At 46.5% G+C, this 16735-nt stretch overlaps 1 protein-coding gene across 1 annotated transcript in view; it reads right to left on the bottom strand.

The window, feature by feature from the left end:
• The window catches only part of LOC119172950 (protein strawberry notch homolog 1-like), a 66670-nt gene that overhangs the window by 34362 nt on the left and 15573 nt on the right, over positions 1-16735 (bottom strand). The window contains exons 3-7 of the mRNA XM_037424092.2: positions 15907-16203; positions 13434-13515; positions 12595-12804; positions 10777-10861; positions 10175-10265 (exon numbers count right to left, since the gene is read on the bottom strand). Coding sequence (XP_037279989.2) covers positions 10175-10265; positions 10777-10861; positions 12595-12804; positions 13434-13515; positions 15907-16203 — 765 coding nt within the window. The remainder of the gene's footprint in view (positions 1-10174; positions 10266-10776; positions 10862-12594; positions 12805-13433; positions 13516-15906; positions 16204-16735) is intronic.

Genomic DNA, 16735 nt, shown 5'->3' on the forward strand with positions numbered 1-16735 from the left:
GGCAAGTCCGTAGTCCCGATCCCCTCTGACGATCGTAGCCGGTCCGTGGCAGGCTTTGCAACACAAGGCACCCATTATCGCGTTTAGGATATCTAGATGCATAAGCAGATAAGGAGCAGCGTGGTCCGAGTCCTGTGCGGTTGCCTCGCTACAACTCGCGGTGAAAAAGTCAATTTTCCGTGCAGTTGCTGGCGCCGATGAAAGCCGGTTGAGCGTCGCTTTCTCCCGGGCATGATTTTCTTCAACTTCGGCGTTTGTCACCACCTTGGCGTCGATTCGTAGTCGTCCGGAGTTCGCTTCACCGTCATCGTCGTCGGAGGCAACGCGCTCGGTCGCACCATCGCTGAACGGCCGCGGAGCGTCGACACATCGTTTGTCGGAGTCAACCAAGGGCTCTGATGACTTCGTAGACTTTCTCCCACGACCTTTGCGTTTCCTGCGACCAAATGCGTGCACGGTCCGATACTTTTTTGCGTTTCCAGGCATGGCGATACGATCAGAAGCTTCAGAGTGCTTTGCCGATTTCAAGGCGTCACAGCGGTAACCCTTTCAAAATGGCGTCGGGTCGCGTATGCAGGCGCAAGCCGCGAGCTTCCAGCCAACCGGAAAGCGCCATTTCAGTCACGTGCGCCGTTTAGCCAATGGCAGTGAGCGCGGCTCTTCGTCTTTGAGGCCCCGTTTTTCGAGCCGGGGAAACGCTCAATGTTGCTTACTGAATAAAAAAAACAGCTGAAAACGCGTTCTTTCAAACAAGACCAAAATGGCGCCGATCGAGCGCGTAGTTCCCGCGTATCGTAGAGCCGAAACCTGCGCTATTCGCCCTCAATTTAAAGGGCAGGACGCCCGTTTTCGGTTTTTTAAAGTTGAATAACGATAAAAGTTGATGGTATTCGGCTATGAAATTTTGTAAATAGGTGCGCAATGATGTCGGGAACGCGAAAAGAAGGTCCGCGAAAACTCGATTTTTTGGCTGATTTTCGGTCCCGAAGTGCCGCGTCCCCCCTTAAAGTGCTTCGGATTTTCGATCCCGAAGTGCCGCGTCCCCCCTTAAAGTTGGCTGGAAGCTCGCGGTTTGCGCCTGCATACGCGACCCGACGCCATTTTGAAAGGGTTACCGCTGTGACGCCTCGAAATCGGCAGAGCACTCTGAAGCTTCTGATCGTATCGCCATGCCTGGAAACGCAAAAAAGTATCGGACCGTGCACGCATTTGGTCGCAGGAAATGCAAAGGTCGTGGGAGAAAGTCTACGAAGTCATCAGAGCCCTTGGTTGACTCCGACGAACGATGTGTCGACGCTCCGCGGCCGTTCAGCGATGGTGCGACCGAGCGCGTTGCCTCCGACGACGATGACGGTGAAGCGAACTCCGGACGACTACGAATCGACGCCAAGGTGGTGACAAACGCCGAAGTTGAAGAAAATCATGCCCGGGAGAAAGCGACGCTCGACCGGCTTTCATCGGCGCCAGCAACTGCACGGAAAATTGACTTTTTCACCGCGAGTTGTAGCGAGGCAACCGCACAGGACTCGGACCACGCTGCTCCTTATCTGCTTATGCATCTAGATATCCTAAACGCGATAATGGGTGCCTTGTGTTGCAAAGCCTGCCACGGACCGGCTACGATCGTCAGAGGGGATCGGGACTACGGACTTGCCGTGAAAGTGCTAGTGCAGTGTGAAAGGTGCGGCGAGATCGCGAATGAATGGACTTCGCCCCGCGCGAACGGCACGAAAACGTGCAATCCGTTTCAGGTAAATCTTCTCGCTTCGAGGGCGATGGTGGCTACCGGCAACGGCCAAACGAAAATGAACGATATTTTCGCAACAATGGGCATCTCACACCGCGGTATGCACCGCAAGACGTTTCAGCGGCATTTGAAGAACACGCTGGCACCCGCTGCAACGCGAGCGGCTGAGTCCGCTATGAGCGAATGTGCGGAAAAGGTTAGAACAATTTATGATGACTTGTGCTTCGGCCACCGGGGCAATATTGCCGTTAGCTACGACGGCACGTGGAAGACGCGAGGCCATTCTTCCCACATCGGCGTGGGCACAGTTATCGAATTATTTAGTGGCTACGTGTTGGACTACGTCGTTCTTTCCAACTTTTGCCTAGGCTGCGAGGTGGGCCCAAAGCCTAGTAGTGAGGGCTATCAAGAATGGAAGGCTAACCACAAATGCCAAAAAAATACGAACAGCAAAGCGGGGCAAATGGAAGTGGAGGCGGCTCTAATTCTATTTCAGAGGTCGCTTGAACGCCATGGCCTGCGCTACACAACTATGCTGTCTGATGGAGACTCTAGGACATTTTGCGCCATACAAGACGCCAAGGTGTATGGTTACATTGACGTGCAGAAGGAAGACTGTATTAATCATGTACAGAAACTGATGGGCACCGCATTGAGAAACCTGGTGCAGAAACAAAAGTGCGATGGGAAAAGAGGCCTTGGTGGGAAAGGCAGGCTCACAGGTGAGCTGATCACCAGGCTGAGCACATATTATGGCCGGGCTCTGAAATCGCATGAAGGTGACGTGGGCGAGATGCAAAAGGCTGTGATGGCCACATACCGCCACGTCACCTCCACTGATGAATGCTCGGACCACAGTCTGTGCCCAGCTGGTGAAACTTCATGGTGTCGGCACAATGCCGCAAAAGCAAAGGGTGAGCCCGACCCCAGGCATGCCTACAATCTACCGAAAGACGTGGCAGAGGCATTACTACCGGTTTATACCCGGCTTTCGGAAAGAGCCCTGCTTCAGAGGTGCGAACGCGGCAAAACGCAGAACTCCAACGAGAGCCTACATTCGGTAATCTGGAGTTTGGCCCCCAAGGAGCACCATGCGTCCCTGTTCGCTGTTGAAGCAGCTGTTGCAGAAGCAGTGCTGCGCTTCAACACGGGCAATTTGAATTCTGCAACGGCAATCTTAGGAGAAATGGACATGAATGCGACAAGTACTGGTGCCAGGAGAGCGAGAGAAAAAGACCACCGTCGCAGCATTGTCTCCAACAAGAAAAGAACAGCTTCATTGGCACTCCGGAAGCTAGTGAAGAGGAGGCATGAGCACAGAATGCATTCAGACTATGCTTCTGGTGCGTTTTGAGGTTGTCTTGTTGCATCTTCTGCAGTAAAAATGTGTGCCCACGTTTTTTCTCGATTTCTCAAAAGGACAATTTTCATGTGCTTCCCATTATGCCGGAGCAATATCTCTTGTTCTATCTGGGTTATCATTACGATTTCTTTTTTGTTTCGAAGATAAATGCAGGGGATGTGTCGTAAAGTAAGTTTTATTGTAATAATTTTTGGAGAAAATTCTCTAAATGGATCTTTTGTTTCAAGTGTAGATGGGGAAATTTTTCATGTCATATTCAACATCCCACAACTTTGCTTCGAAATAGCCCAGAACAATGATTTATACTTTATTGCACACTGTGAACATACCGAATTGGTTCTATAGGTTGCACATCAATATCCAAGTTACAGTTAATTAGCTAATTAGGCCTTAATTGAAAAAGTCGCAGTTCATTATATCTTTAAAACTAATTGTCACAGCAGAAAAAGAATTAGATTTTTGAAATCAGCAGTAAAATCTACATAGGCTCTCCAAATTTGACTGAGGTACTCGCAAAAATCAAAGAGTTTTTGGAAGGTGTAGCATCCCCCCTTAAGGGGGGACGTGGCAAGTAAAACTAATTTTTTTATTAATGTACTGTTTGTGATGAAATTTGGTGTGTGTATGTGGATGATTGTGAGGATTCCAAATATGAAAACCGTTTTCAAATACCTCTTGTACTTTTTGAGTTACAAGCATAATTATACTAATTAATGCTCTTCACACTTAAAGAGATAATTATTGCTAAATGAAATTATTTTTTCATATTTTTATGTTCCCAAAGCATCAACTTGTGCAAAGAAGCTATTAGTTGATTTTTCTAGTTCTTGTAACCATAAATAAAATTTCCAAAACATGGATGTTGTTTTGCGCACACATTGCAGTAATTATAAAATGTGTTCTAAAAATTTTAAATGATGAGTAAGAAGAGAGATAAAGCTTTATTGCACTGCTAAAGGCCTCCTGAGTCTAGTGCAAAAAACGGAACGACTCTATCAGTCTTTGTTAGAAAATGACAGATGTTCTAGCGAAGGCACATAGGCGAAAATCAAGAGTTGAGAAAACTGACTTTGAAAGTTCACTCTTGTTTGGAAGTTCACAACATGCCTAAAACACTCAGAATCCTCCTGGGCAGTAATCCTGAGATGCTGTGGCCTTGGCCTCTGTAGAGCGCAACCCAGTTTTGCGCTTCTTTGTCGTGGAACAATGCGCCTTTTGAGCCCTCTTTACCCTTTTGGCATCCTTTTCGGCTGCTCGCCGCAAAGAGCAGTCTCCTGGATTGAAGCCCAGTTGAGCAGTGATCTCTTGTAGCGCACTCTTGCAGCCACCATTGAAACGGCAGACTGCATCTGCAACTGCACTTTCCACACTTCGAAGGGAGGCGAACTGGCTCTTGGACTGGAGTGACCAAATGAGGCTGTTCATACTCTCCACAGCGTTCTGGGTTTTTCCCTGCGCACACCTTTCAAGGAGCTTTTTGTTCGAGAGGCGCTTGTAGATTGGCATCAGTGCCACTCGCACGTGAGGGGGCAGTTTATGTTTGTGAGGCGGCAGCGGCTCTCCCTTGGCCAATGCCTGATTGTGCGGGCACCAGGAGTCAGTCCCACTTGGGCACAGGTTGTGGTGTGGATCCTGGTCTGTGGATGTTACATGGTAATAAGTGGCCATGATAGCCCTCTCCATGCCAGGAACATCATTGGGGTGGCTCTTAATGGCCCAGCCATAATAATTCGTCAACTTCTTTATCAGGCCCTGCGTCAGCCGGCCTTTGCCACCCATGCTCAGTCCTCGGCCTTTGGATTTGTGCTCATCAAGAAGGTTGCGCAAGGAAGTGCCCATTCTTTTTTTCACATGGTTCACACACTCCTGTTTCTTAATCACCATGTAGCCATACACCTTGTCTTGCGTGAGGGCAAGGTACGTACGGCTGTCACCGTCGCAGAGCACATTGATGTATCGAAGCTTGTACTTGGTAAACGATCTTTCAAACATGATCCTAGCTGCTTCTACTTCCATTTGGCCTGCATTAGCATCGGTGTTCTTTTGGCACTGTGGCTTGTGTTTCTCAAGCCACTCCTCATAGTTGTCGTCACCAGGCTTGGGGCCAACAGCACAGCCTTGGCAGTAGTTGGACAGGACACAGTGGTCCAAGACCAAGCCTGTGTACAGCTCGATTACACAGCCCACGCCAATATGACTTCTGTGCCCCCTCGTCATCCACGTGCCGTCGTAAATGACGTCAATGTTGGCTGGCACTCCTCCTAGGTCCTTGTAAATGTCATGCACCTTCTGTGCACTTTCTGCTTCAATGCGGGTGGCAGCTGATGTGGTGGCAGGGTGGCTGTACTTCCTTTGCAGCCTCTGGTAGGACTTGTGGTGCAGTGCTCGATGCGAAATGTCCATCGCAGAAAAAATGTCATTTATGGCAGATTGTTTTCTGCCAACTGACTGCACAGCCCTCAAAGCACGCACGTTTACCTCAAAGGGGTTCGTTTTTTGTTGCCCGGAGCACCTCGGGGACGACCACGCACTGTTCACTCTGCCACAATTGTCACAAAAAAGTTCCATCCTCGCCGCGAGTCCAAGGCAGTGCGTAGTCTCGAGGCGTATCGACCCTTCGTCGCACTTGTTGCACTTTACTGACGAAAGCAGACCGTTCAGCATCTTCTTATTTACAATGAAGAATGTGGAGTCCTTACCGCCGTCATTTTCGTCGCAGCCTTCGTTCAGAAGCTCGAGCTTCCGCTTTGAAGCGGACTTCGATGCTACGGCATCCAAAACATCCCGCCTTGTCTGCGCCCGCTGCGCGATTTCTTCACTGCTCGGAATCTGGGCCGAAACTCGCGATAGAATGTTCGACGCGCGCACGCCCGGAGTTGCAACGGCTGCCGACGCGGTGCCACCGCAATCGGGTTCGCGAGAGCGTCCATCACGGTCGACGGCATCCGGCGGTCTGACATACGACGATGTGGCACCTTCCACACTCTTGGCCTCACAACAATCAGCGGAGGGTCTGAGTAGAGGCTCCGTGACGCTTGAAGAGCATGCTCCGTCCGGAACTGCGACTGGGACGGCAGCCGCAGTCGTCTGCCCTTTGTTCCAAGCTTTCCGACGCTTGCCGTACTTATGGACGCTCCGGAACTTTTTTTGCGGCAACATAGCACCGCAGTATGAGCAAGCACTCAGAAGAGACCACCGATGTAAACAAAGCTTGGTAAAAAAAGCACGCGAACTATCACAAAAGCAGCAAACTGGCAAAAAACGAAGCGCACGCCGGATGATTCTCGACACGGCGGCCGCAGATGCGCTCGCGCTTCCAAGGTTGCCAAGGTGCGCGGCGCAGCTTTGACCAGTAAGAGGTCGCGCCTGCTACCACGTGACCCGCGCAGCCAATTGCCGTTCTTCGTTTTCGTTTTTTTACTTGCTCCTCGCGCTTTTATTTTCACTCGGCGAAATACGAGACCGCGACCATCGGGAAGCCGGCTTTCTCCTCTTTCCAAAGCTACCAAAATGGCGGCCCACGGTCAACAACTTGGCGCGTTTGTGCGGCGTGAACAACACCGTTTCAGGGGCTTTTTTTTCGCACTTTTCGGCGACTAGCCTCGGAAAAAACACTAATTGCGGGATTTGTGGCGCACGTTTCGCTGTAATATTTTAGAACAAGGAAGTTGAAGGTCTGAAGATTACGAAAAAAAATAAATCAGAAAATCGCATATTTTGACCAAAATCGGCACTTTACTTGCCGCGCCCCCCCTTAAGGGAAGGAAGGCAGAACTGCTGCTACTGTGTCGCGGGAGCAAGTGCCGACGTTGTTTGATAACGTTGTAACCGAAGAGCTTTTCATGCGTGCGCGGCGTGGACGCTGGCCGCCCGTGTACTGAAGATGTTACCAATGAAGAAGTGTGCGAGAAGGCTTCCCCGGATAGCGGGCGCTCTGTGAATTATGACCGTGCCGATGCTATAGGCAACGGTGAAGTGCACGTAGACACAGGTCTTCCTGACAGCATGCGCTATGTCGACTCCGGCCGTGTGCGGGCAGACACTAATGTGAGTGAAGTTCACGACGCGTGCGCCCGCGAGACAACCACTACGCTTGAGGGTCTTTCGTCAGTGTCGGCAACAGCACTAAAAATTGGGCGCTTTTTGGAGACGAGTGGTGAGGCAGCGAGGCAAGATACCAGCAAGGCAAGACTCAGAATTTACATGAAAGCCTCCAATCCGTGTTTTGGAGTTTGGTATCAAAGGAGCAGCACAATTCTCCTTTTGCTGTGCAAGCTGCTGATGCAGAAGCTGTGCTGTGCTTCAACACGGGCAATGTCAATACATTTGCTGCTATTCTAGAGCAGCTGGACGTCATGATATTCAGCAGCGCATCCCTGAGGGCTAGGGAGAAGCACTGTCGTCAGAGTGCAACCTTAAATAAATAAAAAGAAGCATCCTAAAGTCTGAGAAAGCTGGTCAAGAATAAGCGTAAGAATGGGATGCATCCAGATAATGCCTGGTGCATTTTCATAAGATTTTATTAGTATTTTCTCAATAAGGGTGTTTTGAATAGTTTTTCTTCGTTTTCTCAAAACAATTTTGGCACATTTGTTAAGTTGGAGGGAAAATAACTTTTGTTCCATTCGATCTATTAAATGCATAATTTTTTTTTTTTGCCAAAAAGATAAATGCATGTAGTATGCAATATGCCTATTTTGAAGGCAATATACAGATAAAAACATTTTTTGATAGGTTCACATGCATGACAGGTGAAGGTGGCTTTTTTTTTTCTCTGAACATTGATGTGCTCTTGTTGAAATTGGCCCAGCAAATTGATTTATAGCATATTGCACTCCTTAAACATCCTGCATTGTTTTTACACTGTTGCCAATGTTTTGGTGCTCCCTGCTTAGATGCTAATTAGGCTGCAAACAAAGGACCCAGGTTTTACATTGATTCTGGAGTATCTCGGAAACTACTTGACCTATCAAAGAAGTAATTACATTTTTAGAATCTGCACATCTAAGTACACGAACTGTGAGATGTCGTTAAGATCTATACATAAATAAAAAAAAGTTGCCCATCAAGTGTAGCCTCCCCCCTTAATTCGAAAATTTCCGGGCCCCTTTGAGTTTGAATTATCGAGATTCGACTGTATAAACTCATAATCGAGATGAACTCTGTCAGGCAAGTCCTGCAATACACTAAGCAAATGTTCTAAGCTTCTACTAATTCACTATACTTTCCTTAGAATACACCCGAGATTGTACACAGTCTCGTGAAATTCCTTTGAAGTTGCTGCTTGGAGTAATTCACCTGCCCGGCAGAGAACTAGGATTCTAGACTGGGGGACTTGGGAAGTTCATTGCAAGTTCTCAGCTGCAGTTATGCTTGCATACCCATTAACCTCCCTTCAGGCAAGAAATTCGCCAAATTTACACAATAGCAACCCATATTCTGTTGCAACGAAAATATTTTCTGTGTGCAATATTTTTGTGTGCATGTATATGTGTGCTTTTCAGAATTATTTTGATTGAAGTTTGCCCTGAAGTCACTCATTTTTATTTTTTGCTTGAATAGCATGAAAGCTCGAGTTAAAAGTCAAGTACAAATTAATTTTGGCCATACTCTTTTCAAGCAAACAAATATACTTTTGATGTAGCTCGTGGAAAGTGGCACGTGAAACGATTAGTCGAACATGGTGGTGCACTAAGCGAAGTGATAATCGGCAGCAACATGCATGAAAGACAAATTGATTACGCAGGAGCTCAATGTAACTTGTTCTACCGTAATTACTCGAATCTAACGCGCACCTTTTTTCCGGTTAAGCGAGTTCATAAATCGCATGCGCGTTAGAATCGAGTACGAACAAAAAAATTACGATCAATCTATTGCCATCGGCAAATCCAAAATGGCCGCCCCCTACGTGCGTCGGCATGGCGCGTCGGCCATTTCTGCCTATGTGTTTCCCATGTGCGGCACTTCGTACGTGTGCTGAGGAGTTCGTCATCTAGTAGTGCATTAGCATCGACGGCGTGGAAGGGCCGACTCCAAAAACTCGAGTGCACCACGATGCCGCTTTTAAAAGAAAAGTAATCGCGTGTGCAGAAACGGACGGAAATCGGGCCGCATCGTGGTCGTTCGGAGTTCCCGAAACGTGCGTGCGGGACCGGCGGAAACAAAAGCAAAAGATTGTCGACAGCAAAGCTTCACGCAAAGGCTTCAGTGGACCACAGCAGGGTCGGTTTCCGCAAATTAAAGAGCTGCTCGGCGAGCATGTGCTTGAGCAGCGAGCGGCCCGTGACGACAGAACTGCTCCAAGTGCGGGCTATGCAATTAGTCTTAGAAAAAGGTCTAATGCGGAGCCAGTTTAAAGCGAGCAGGTGCTGGCTAACTAACTTTATGAAGAGGAAAGGTTTTTCCCTCCGAAGGGGAACACGCATATGCGAAAATTTTTGCGGAGGAGTACGATGAAAAGCTTCACAGTTTTCAGAGGTTCGTCCTAAACTTGCGGTGCAACAACGGCTACCTGCTTGGGCAAATCGGGAATGCCGATCAGACGCCTCTTTACTTCGACATGCCTGGCACCACAACCGTCGAGAAGAAGGGGGCGAAGCAAGTTCGCGTGCTGACATCGGTTCACGGTAAAACTTCAGTGACGGCAATGCTCTGTTACACGTCAGACGGGCACAAGCTTCGCCCGTACCTCATATTTAAATGGAAGACGCTCCCGAAAGGAGTCGTTTTTTCGAGTGGTGTGATCGTGCGGGCCAGCGAGAAAAATGGGTGCGGTGCGTGTTGCAATGGATGTCTTAAGTTTTTTTTTTTTTTTTTTTCCGCGGTGGAAATCGGGTGCGCGTTACAATCGAGGGCGCGGTAGAATCGAGTAAATACGGTATTTTAGGTATTAGCCGACACAATTGGCAAAAAAGAGTTGTGCACACGACCGTGTACAAAGCGTCTCAAATGGTTAAACATAACATTGGGGTATGTCTTATCCCTTTTACTAGGGTTGCAATAATGCCTCCAAATGTGTATTGATGGACTCTGTGCATGCAAGAAGAGAGAACAACCATTCGTACCTTGTTTAAAGAATGAACCTCAATTTTTCCAGCACCTATGTCCCGCAGGTCTCTTTCGGAGTCGTACTTCAAATCATTGGACACGCTCACCCTGCAGAAACATATGTATTCAAAATGAAGGTTACGATCACAAGTACGTACATGCCAAACTTGCAATCGCATGGATCACTAGAGCAAAATATCTATGGTGCAACAAATCGGAGCATGTATGTTTTGTCAAATTTAATGTGCTTCCTTGCAGGCAACCTTCCAGATAGGGGTGCAGAATTGTGCAAACTGACGAAAGTAAACTACACAGGATTGATTAACATTGCCTGCTTACAAGCAAGGGAAAGTCTGAGCTCTGCGGGGCACAATTTAACTTATAGCACAAATTTCTTTGATCTTGTCTGATTGACGGAAGTTAAAACCAAATTAGTGTCTCACTTGGCTAGCTCACTGATCACTCAAAATTGCAGTACACGAATTCAAGTTAGTACGAATATTTTGCACCGCAGAATTATAACCGTGAAAATAATACTGTGTTTGCCAAAAGTATACGTGGATGGCCCATATACACTTCGTAACTAAACTGCATGTCGCGGTAAGAGATTCCAGCTCACCAGATTGCTCTCTTGCGGCCCAAAAGGTAGTTTTCATAAATAATCCCCGCGATGGTTCGGCCTTTGCCCACACCAGCACCGTCTCCTGCAAGATTACAAATGCGTGCAAAGCAACAGTAAGCCTGTAGTAAGTCTTCGTGTATCTGCTCTGTGAAGTGACTAACACTGGCTAGACTTTCAATATTGCACCGTAAAAGCATTGGCATTCAAGTTCACATTAGCGATGCTTCAGCGCAGGTGCTACAGTCAAACCCCGCTACAACGAAACTGACCGGGCGTGGAAAAATTGCGTTGCAGTACATCGAAAAAATATAGCTGATCCTATCTTGCAAAGCAAAGGAACGTTTATTCTTAAAACTCAAAAAATGTTTGCTGCTTCCTTCTTTCTATTCTTCCCCCAGCAGCGTCACGACGTCATTCTCACCCATGCATAGCGAGGCCATGGTGAAAAGCACGCTGAAACATAGCCTAAAACCGCTTTCGTGAACGAATCAAACAGTTGCATTAACACCAGCAGCTGCCCGTCGTCAAAAGTATCCGACAACGCCGAGATGGAAATAGGGTATCGTGAAGAGGCGACTTTTGCATTATTCTATGCCATTTTTATCATCCATCACTCGCGGCTAGCTGATTTTGTTGATAATGCGTATGAACGGCCGCTCTGATTAGTTACCACACTGGCCAAGCGCGAACATAATCATAAGCATCGAAATCGGAAAAGGCATCGTTCCGCGATTGCACCCAGCAGCTGCGTGAAAGAAACCATGAACTGAGCGACTGAGCTTCAGCTTCGTATCGTCTGTGGGTCAAAAGCAAGCCAGTGGCAAAAGCAGGGCAGACTCATTGCCATCGCTATCGAGCAATGGCGGCACCCATGCTTGCTAAACAGCAGCGGTTTCTGGTGGTGCCAACGCATGTTTTAGACTTCGTTGACACATTTTCAGGCTCTGAAAATGCATCTGAATGCTAAAGATTGGATTTACTGCATAGCAGTAAGTTTCTGAGCCTGGAATTTCATCGTAAAATTTTGTTGAAGCGGGACGATCGGAGAAGAAGTGTTCGTTGTGGAGACAATATTTATGCATTGACTCCTATGGACTGCTGACGGGGAATCGTAAATTTTTCGTTTTAGGGAAATTTCGTTGAAGCGGCGTTTGTTGTAGCGGAGTTCGACTGTACTCAACTAATGGACAACAAACGTAAAGCAGCTGACCTTTTTCTATTTGCCAGATTGTCGCACACTTTGGCATACCCCTACACAACTCATGAATGCTAGCATACGATTTAAATGCACATATATCCAAGGGCCTGAATCTATTCAGCAATCATTCAGCACAACCTACAATAAAGAAAAAAAAATCCACGCAGCTCCTTACTAAGCAAACTGCCATCTTTGGTTGCCCAGCATTTCCACTCGCCACAAAAGATGTAACTGAACATGTGTACTGAGCTGCTTGAAGAGAGCCAGCTGCTACAGCCTTGCTAACTGTAAAGGTAAAATCCCACATTTCCTCAATGCTCTTAACTGCAACAGGAATGCTATCACCTCATGGTAATCATCAGAGTTATTATGAAAAGAAATTGCTGCCACTTTCGCCCTTGCTATGCCAGATAATAACATCCATTTATAGTTGTATATTTCAGTATACACTCCAACTTCAAATAAGTTTGTCTTATCCAAAACTTCGTTATAGAGGTATGTATATATTCCTAACACTATTTATTGCGACTCATTTATTTAATTATAACCAATACTTTGTTATATTGAGGTTTAAGTGTACAATTAAGAAAGGCTCACGATGTACAGCCAAAGCATACCAATAAGGAACCCCGCCCGGCTTCCATCGGGAAGTAGCACTTCGTGCTGCTGGCTTGCATAGACAATTGCTTCCAGCTGAAGTGCGGATAGGAGAGCACGGTCAATGACCTCCTCAGGAATAGACAGGTTGTACCACACAGCCGGCGGCTGTACACTCGACAGAGAGCTGGTCTCCACCACAGGATCCGGGTGCCGCTCGCCGATTTTCACTGTAACAAAAGAGGACGAGACGGCCGATCGCAAATCGTGCACCACAGAGATATGCCACATGCAACCTTGAGACTTTCGGAGACACAAGTGCCCAAAAATAAATCTACAGAATGAAAATAATGTAGCAAGACCTCAATGCGAAGAAGCTGCAAAAATTGACATTTCCAGGTTACTCCAAGGCACTGCACAATCTTTCCTAAGAACTGCATTGCATGACTTGGTCCTGAATATTACATATAAAATATTTAAAACAGCAGCATGAAAAATGCAGTCAATTTAAATTTGAAAATTCTTTCAAATGCCACAACATCACAACGACCAAAATAGAAAATCAGAAATCTTAATTGCTGGTATTTGTCAGACCAACCTTTCTTTCGCACATCTGCTGCAATGTCATCTGTTCAACCCATTTCAACAAAGATCATCATGTTACATCTACACAGATTTAGCTCTTGCAGATTACAAAAGCCCAGCTAATGTGACTGCACTAAGAAAACTACTGCATCTCAAACACTGCTATCCAGTTATGGGCTTACATGTATATCGAGAATTGCCGTGCACACACCACATACCAACATGGGCTTCAATGCGGTGCAAAAGTGCGCAGTAGATAAAACAAACGACTCACGCTTAGAAGGAGTGTATTCAGCGTACGTCTCAGCCAGTCCCAGTTCCTCTTCTTCTTCAGCATCCTCTCCAGTCTGTTGAGGCTGCACAAAACGGCCACTTGCACGCTCACTATGGGCTTGAGCACACTTCACAAGAAAGTTCCACTAGGCCATTTTGGCCCTTCTACAGGGAATGATGAATGTAACTGTTCGAAACAAAGCAAGCTGATGCAATGTGTGTGTATGTGTATGTAGAGAGGAGGGGGGGTGCTAGGCTAGCTAGACCATCAACACTGGAACCTACACTTCAGTACGACACCTACTCCATATCTGTTTCGATCTAGGGGTTGAAAACGCAGGATATTTGCTGAACACAGGTTAGGGGGGAGACAACACACCACAAAAGAATGCTTTGCTTTGTCTTACTTCATTAGATTAAGAACACAATTTCAAGTACAGCTTTGAAGATCGAACTACATTGAGTTGATCTCAGTGCTTGTATTATGACTAATAGTCTAAATACTTATGTGCCTTGCAAAAACTCTTCTGGAAATCAATCAAAATAAATAGCAAAGCCGGAAAACTATTATACGAAAGTCTCTTCAAGAACGTGCTTGTATTCTATGCAATTAATGCAACCACAATTCAGCAACAGACTGTCGTCTTACAAAAAACTTGTAATTCCAACTTTTCTTAAACTCCCAAATAGTTAAAAGCTATTTTCACTAATCTTAATCATAATCTCGCAGTATGTGTGTGCAGCAGCAGAAAACGTTAATTAAGCAGGATAGGCTGTAACAATTGTTTGCACGGCGGTGCCACCCCTCATCCTTTAGCCACAAATGTATTAACATTCAGATTTACAAGACTGGTGGCATAAACCTTGAGTCCCCAAAGTTGATATTCTGATTATAAAGATTACTCATGCACTGATATTCTACACACAGCAATTTCAGCCTTCAATGCCCCCCCTCCAGCCATCATTATTTTGGTTACCACATCAAGCTGGAGTTTATTAAAGTTGTCGTGCAATGTGCAACCTCTAATTTTTTGGTGCGGCATGAGCTACTTTTACAACGCCCGTCTTCCACAAGCACATATTTCTGTGAAACTAGGGCATTTCAGTTGATGACAGGGCACACACATTGATTGCTTAATTAGAAAACTTCGAATGCCATGCAATTCCAGACACCAACTTGGCCCCAAATATATGGAAACAACAACCCTTAGGAGCCACAAGACACTGCACTGTAGCGATACTAATGAGTGACAGGTGAAGCACCTAGGCCTCGCTGCAGCCAGAGTAAAAAAACAACAAAGTAGTCTTGTGGTCATTTGAAATGTGCACCCGCAGAAGAGAAGACGTGTTTCATTGCAACACAGTGGTGACACACGAGCAGCATGTCACATGCTTCATGCAATGTCAGAGCATCATGATGACAAAGGACTGTCTGACAGAATTTGACATAGCCTAAAACCGCTTTCGTGAACGAATCAAACAGTTGCATTAACACCAGCAGCTGCCCGCCATCAAAAGTATCCGACAACGCCAAGATGGAAATAGGGTATCGTGAAGTGGCGACTTTTGCATTATTCTATGCCATTCTTATCATCCATCACTCGCGGCTAGCTGATTTTGTTGATAATGCAGATGAACAGCCGCTCTGATTAGTTACCACACTGGCCAAGTGCGAACATAATCATAAGCTTCGAAATCGGAAAAGGCATCGTTCCGCGGTTGCACCCAGCAATACACAATGCAATTTGTGTAATTGCATTGCTCGCTGGGTTTTCGCCTGCAATGCCTACTTTTAAAAATCAAAACTTTAATGATAATGTTTTCCACCCAAAACACATTGCGGATTCCATCAACTAGCCCTTATTAAACATTTTGCTGCAGGAAGAATGGGCGAATGGTCGCCTCATGATGCGCTGACACTGTGAGAAGCAGGTGACATGCTGCCCGAATGTCCCGATTGTGTTGCAGTGAAGCACACCTCCTCCTGATGCATGCATTTCAGCTGACCACAAGGTCCCTCCCCACCATGCACTGGCAGCAGCTAGGCCCTCTGTTCCCCATGTTAGTGGCAAAATTGGGACCAAGTATTGCTTGAAAACATAACCCTTCGAGCCGCAACCTAGCCCAGCACACGAACAACCACCTCTCGATATTTTCAACCATTCAATGTTTCTTGAATCCCACCTTTTGACTGTTTCCGTTATTCAAAAACCCACTTAATTAGATTTTCCACGGTCCCAGTGACTTTGAATTAACAAGGGTTTACTGTACATAGCTCCTGTCTGTCTATTTCAACAACCATTAAGTTAGTCACGATTTAAACAAGAATCTCGAATGACTGCCACTTTTTTGTTTCCTCCAAAACACTGCAGAAACGACGAGCTTCGGCGTAAAATATTTGCCGAAATGTAGCAGTACGCACCAGGTTCCCCCTCTCGGCGCAATTGGCACAACAATCACATCACGGCACACACCTGGGGAGGCATGACTCCCGACCCCATTCCGAAAGGCGGTCGAAATATGGGGTATGGGGGTGTTCCTCCATTTCCGGCCTTGAACCCAAAAGGTGGAACCATGTAGTACGGTGCGCTCGGACCCTTGTCCATGCCGGGGCCAGGGGGACCCATTCCTGGGGCGAACTTGCCGCCTGGGCCTGCTTGAGGGAAAGGCATCTGCTGAGCCATTGCCTGTGCCATCTGTTGGGCCATGTGTTGTGCCATCTGCTGGATCATGTGAGGCGGCAAGTAGTTCATCAGGTGCGGAGGAATTTGCTGAAAATCAAAACAACAGAAGAATCAACTTGGGAAATAATTGACGCTTTTTCACCTCTGTGCGCTTGAGCAACAATGTAAGGGGTGCAACAGCACGCCCACACACTGGTTAAAAAAATTAACTCCAGCCTCTACCCAAATTTCTTGATACTGAACGCAGACACCGATTTAAGCGCAGCAGTTCAGCCAGGTCCATGAAACGAAGAGTAATCATCCCAATTTATTTTGATAAAACTTCACAGAAACTAATACTAGAGTTTTGAACTGAGCTGGCAGTTACATACTGATTCAGAACAAAGAAACAACGTTATAACAAGACTGAGACAAGACACAAACACACAGCTCATCACATCAAAAATAACTGTTTTTATTCTCATTACTGTGTTGAAAGACAGGAAATGGCGTGACAAACTAGACAGGAAGAATTTTAGAAGTCGAGCTCTCTATTTTGCTGCAGTGACACATGCTGAATTTGAATTGTCGGTGGAGAATGCCAAGATTCAAGGTTTAGTTCCAGTTCCCCCGAATTCTT

The sequence above is a fragment of the Rhipicephalus microplus genome, chromosome 3 (assembly GCF_043290135.1).
Source record: "Rhipicephalus microplus isolate Deutch F79 chromosome 3, USDA_Rmic, whole genome shotgun sequence".
Lineage (NCBI taxonomy): Eukaryota > Metazoa > Arthropoda > Arachnida > Ixodida > Ixodidae > Rhipicephalus > Rhipicephalus microplus.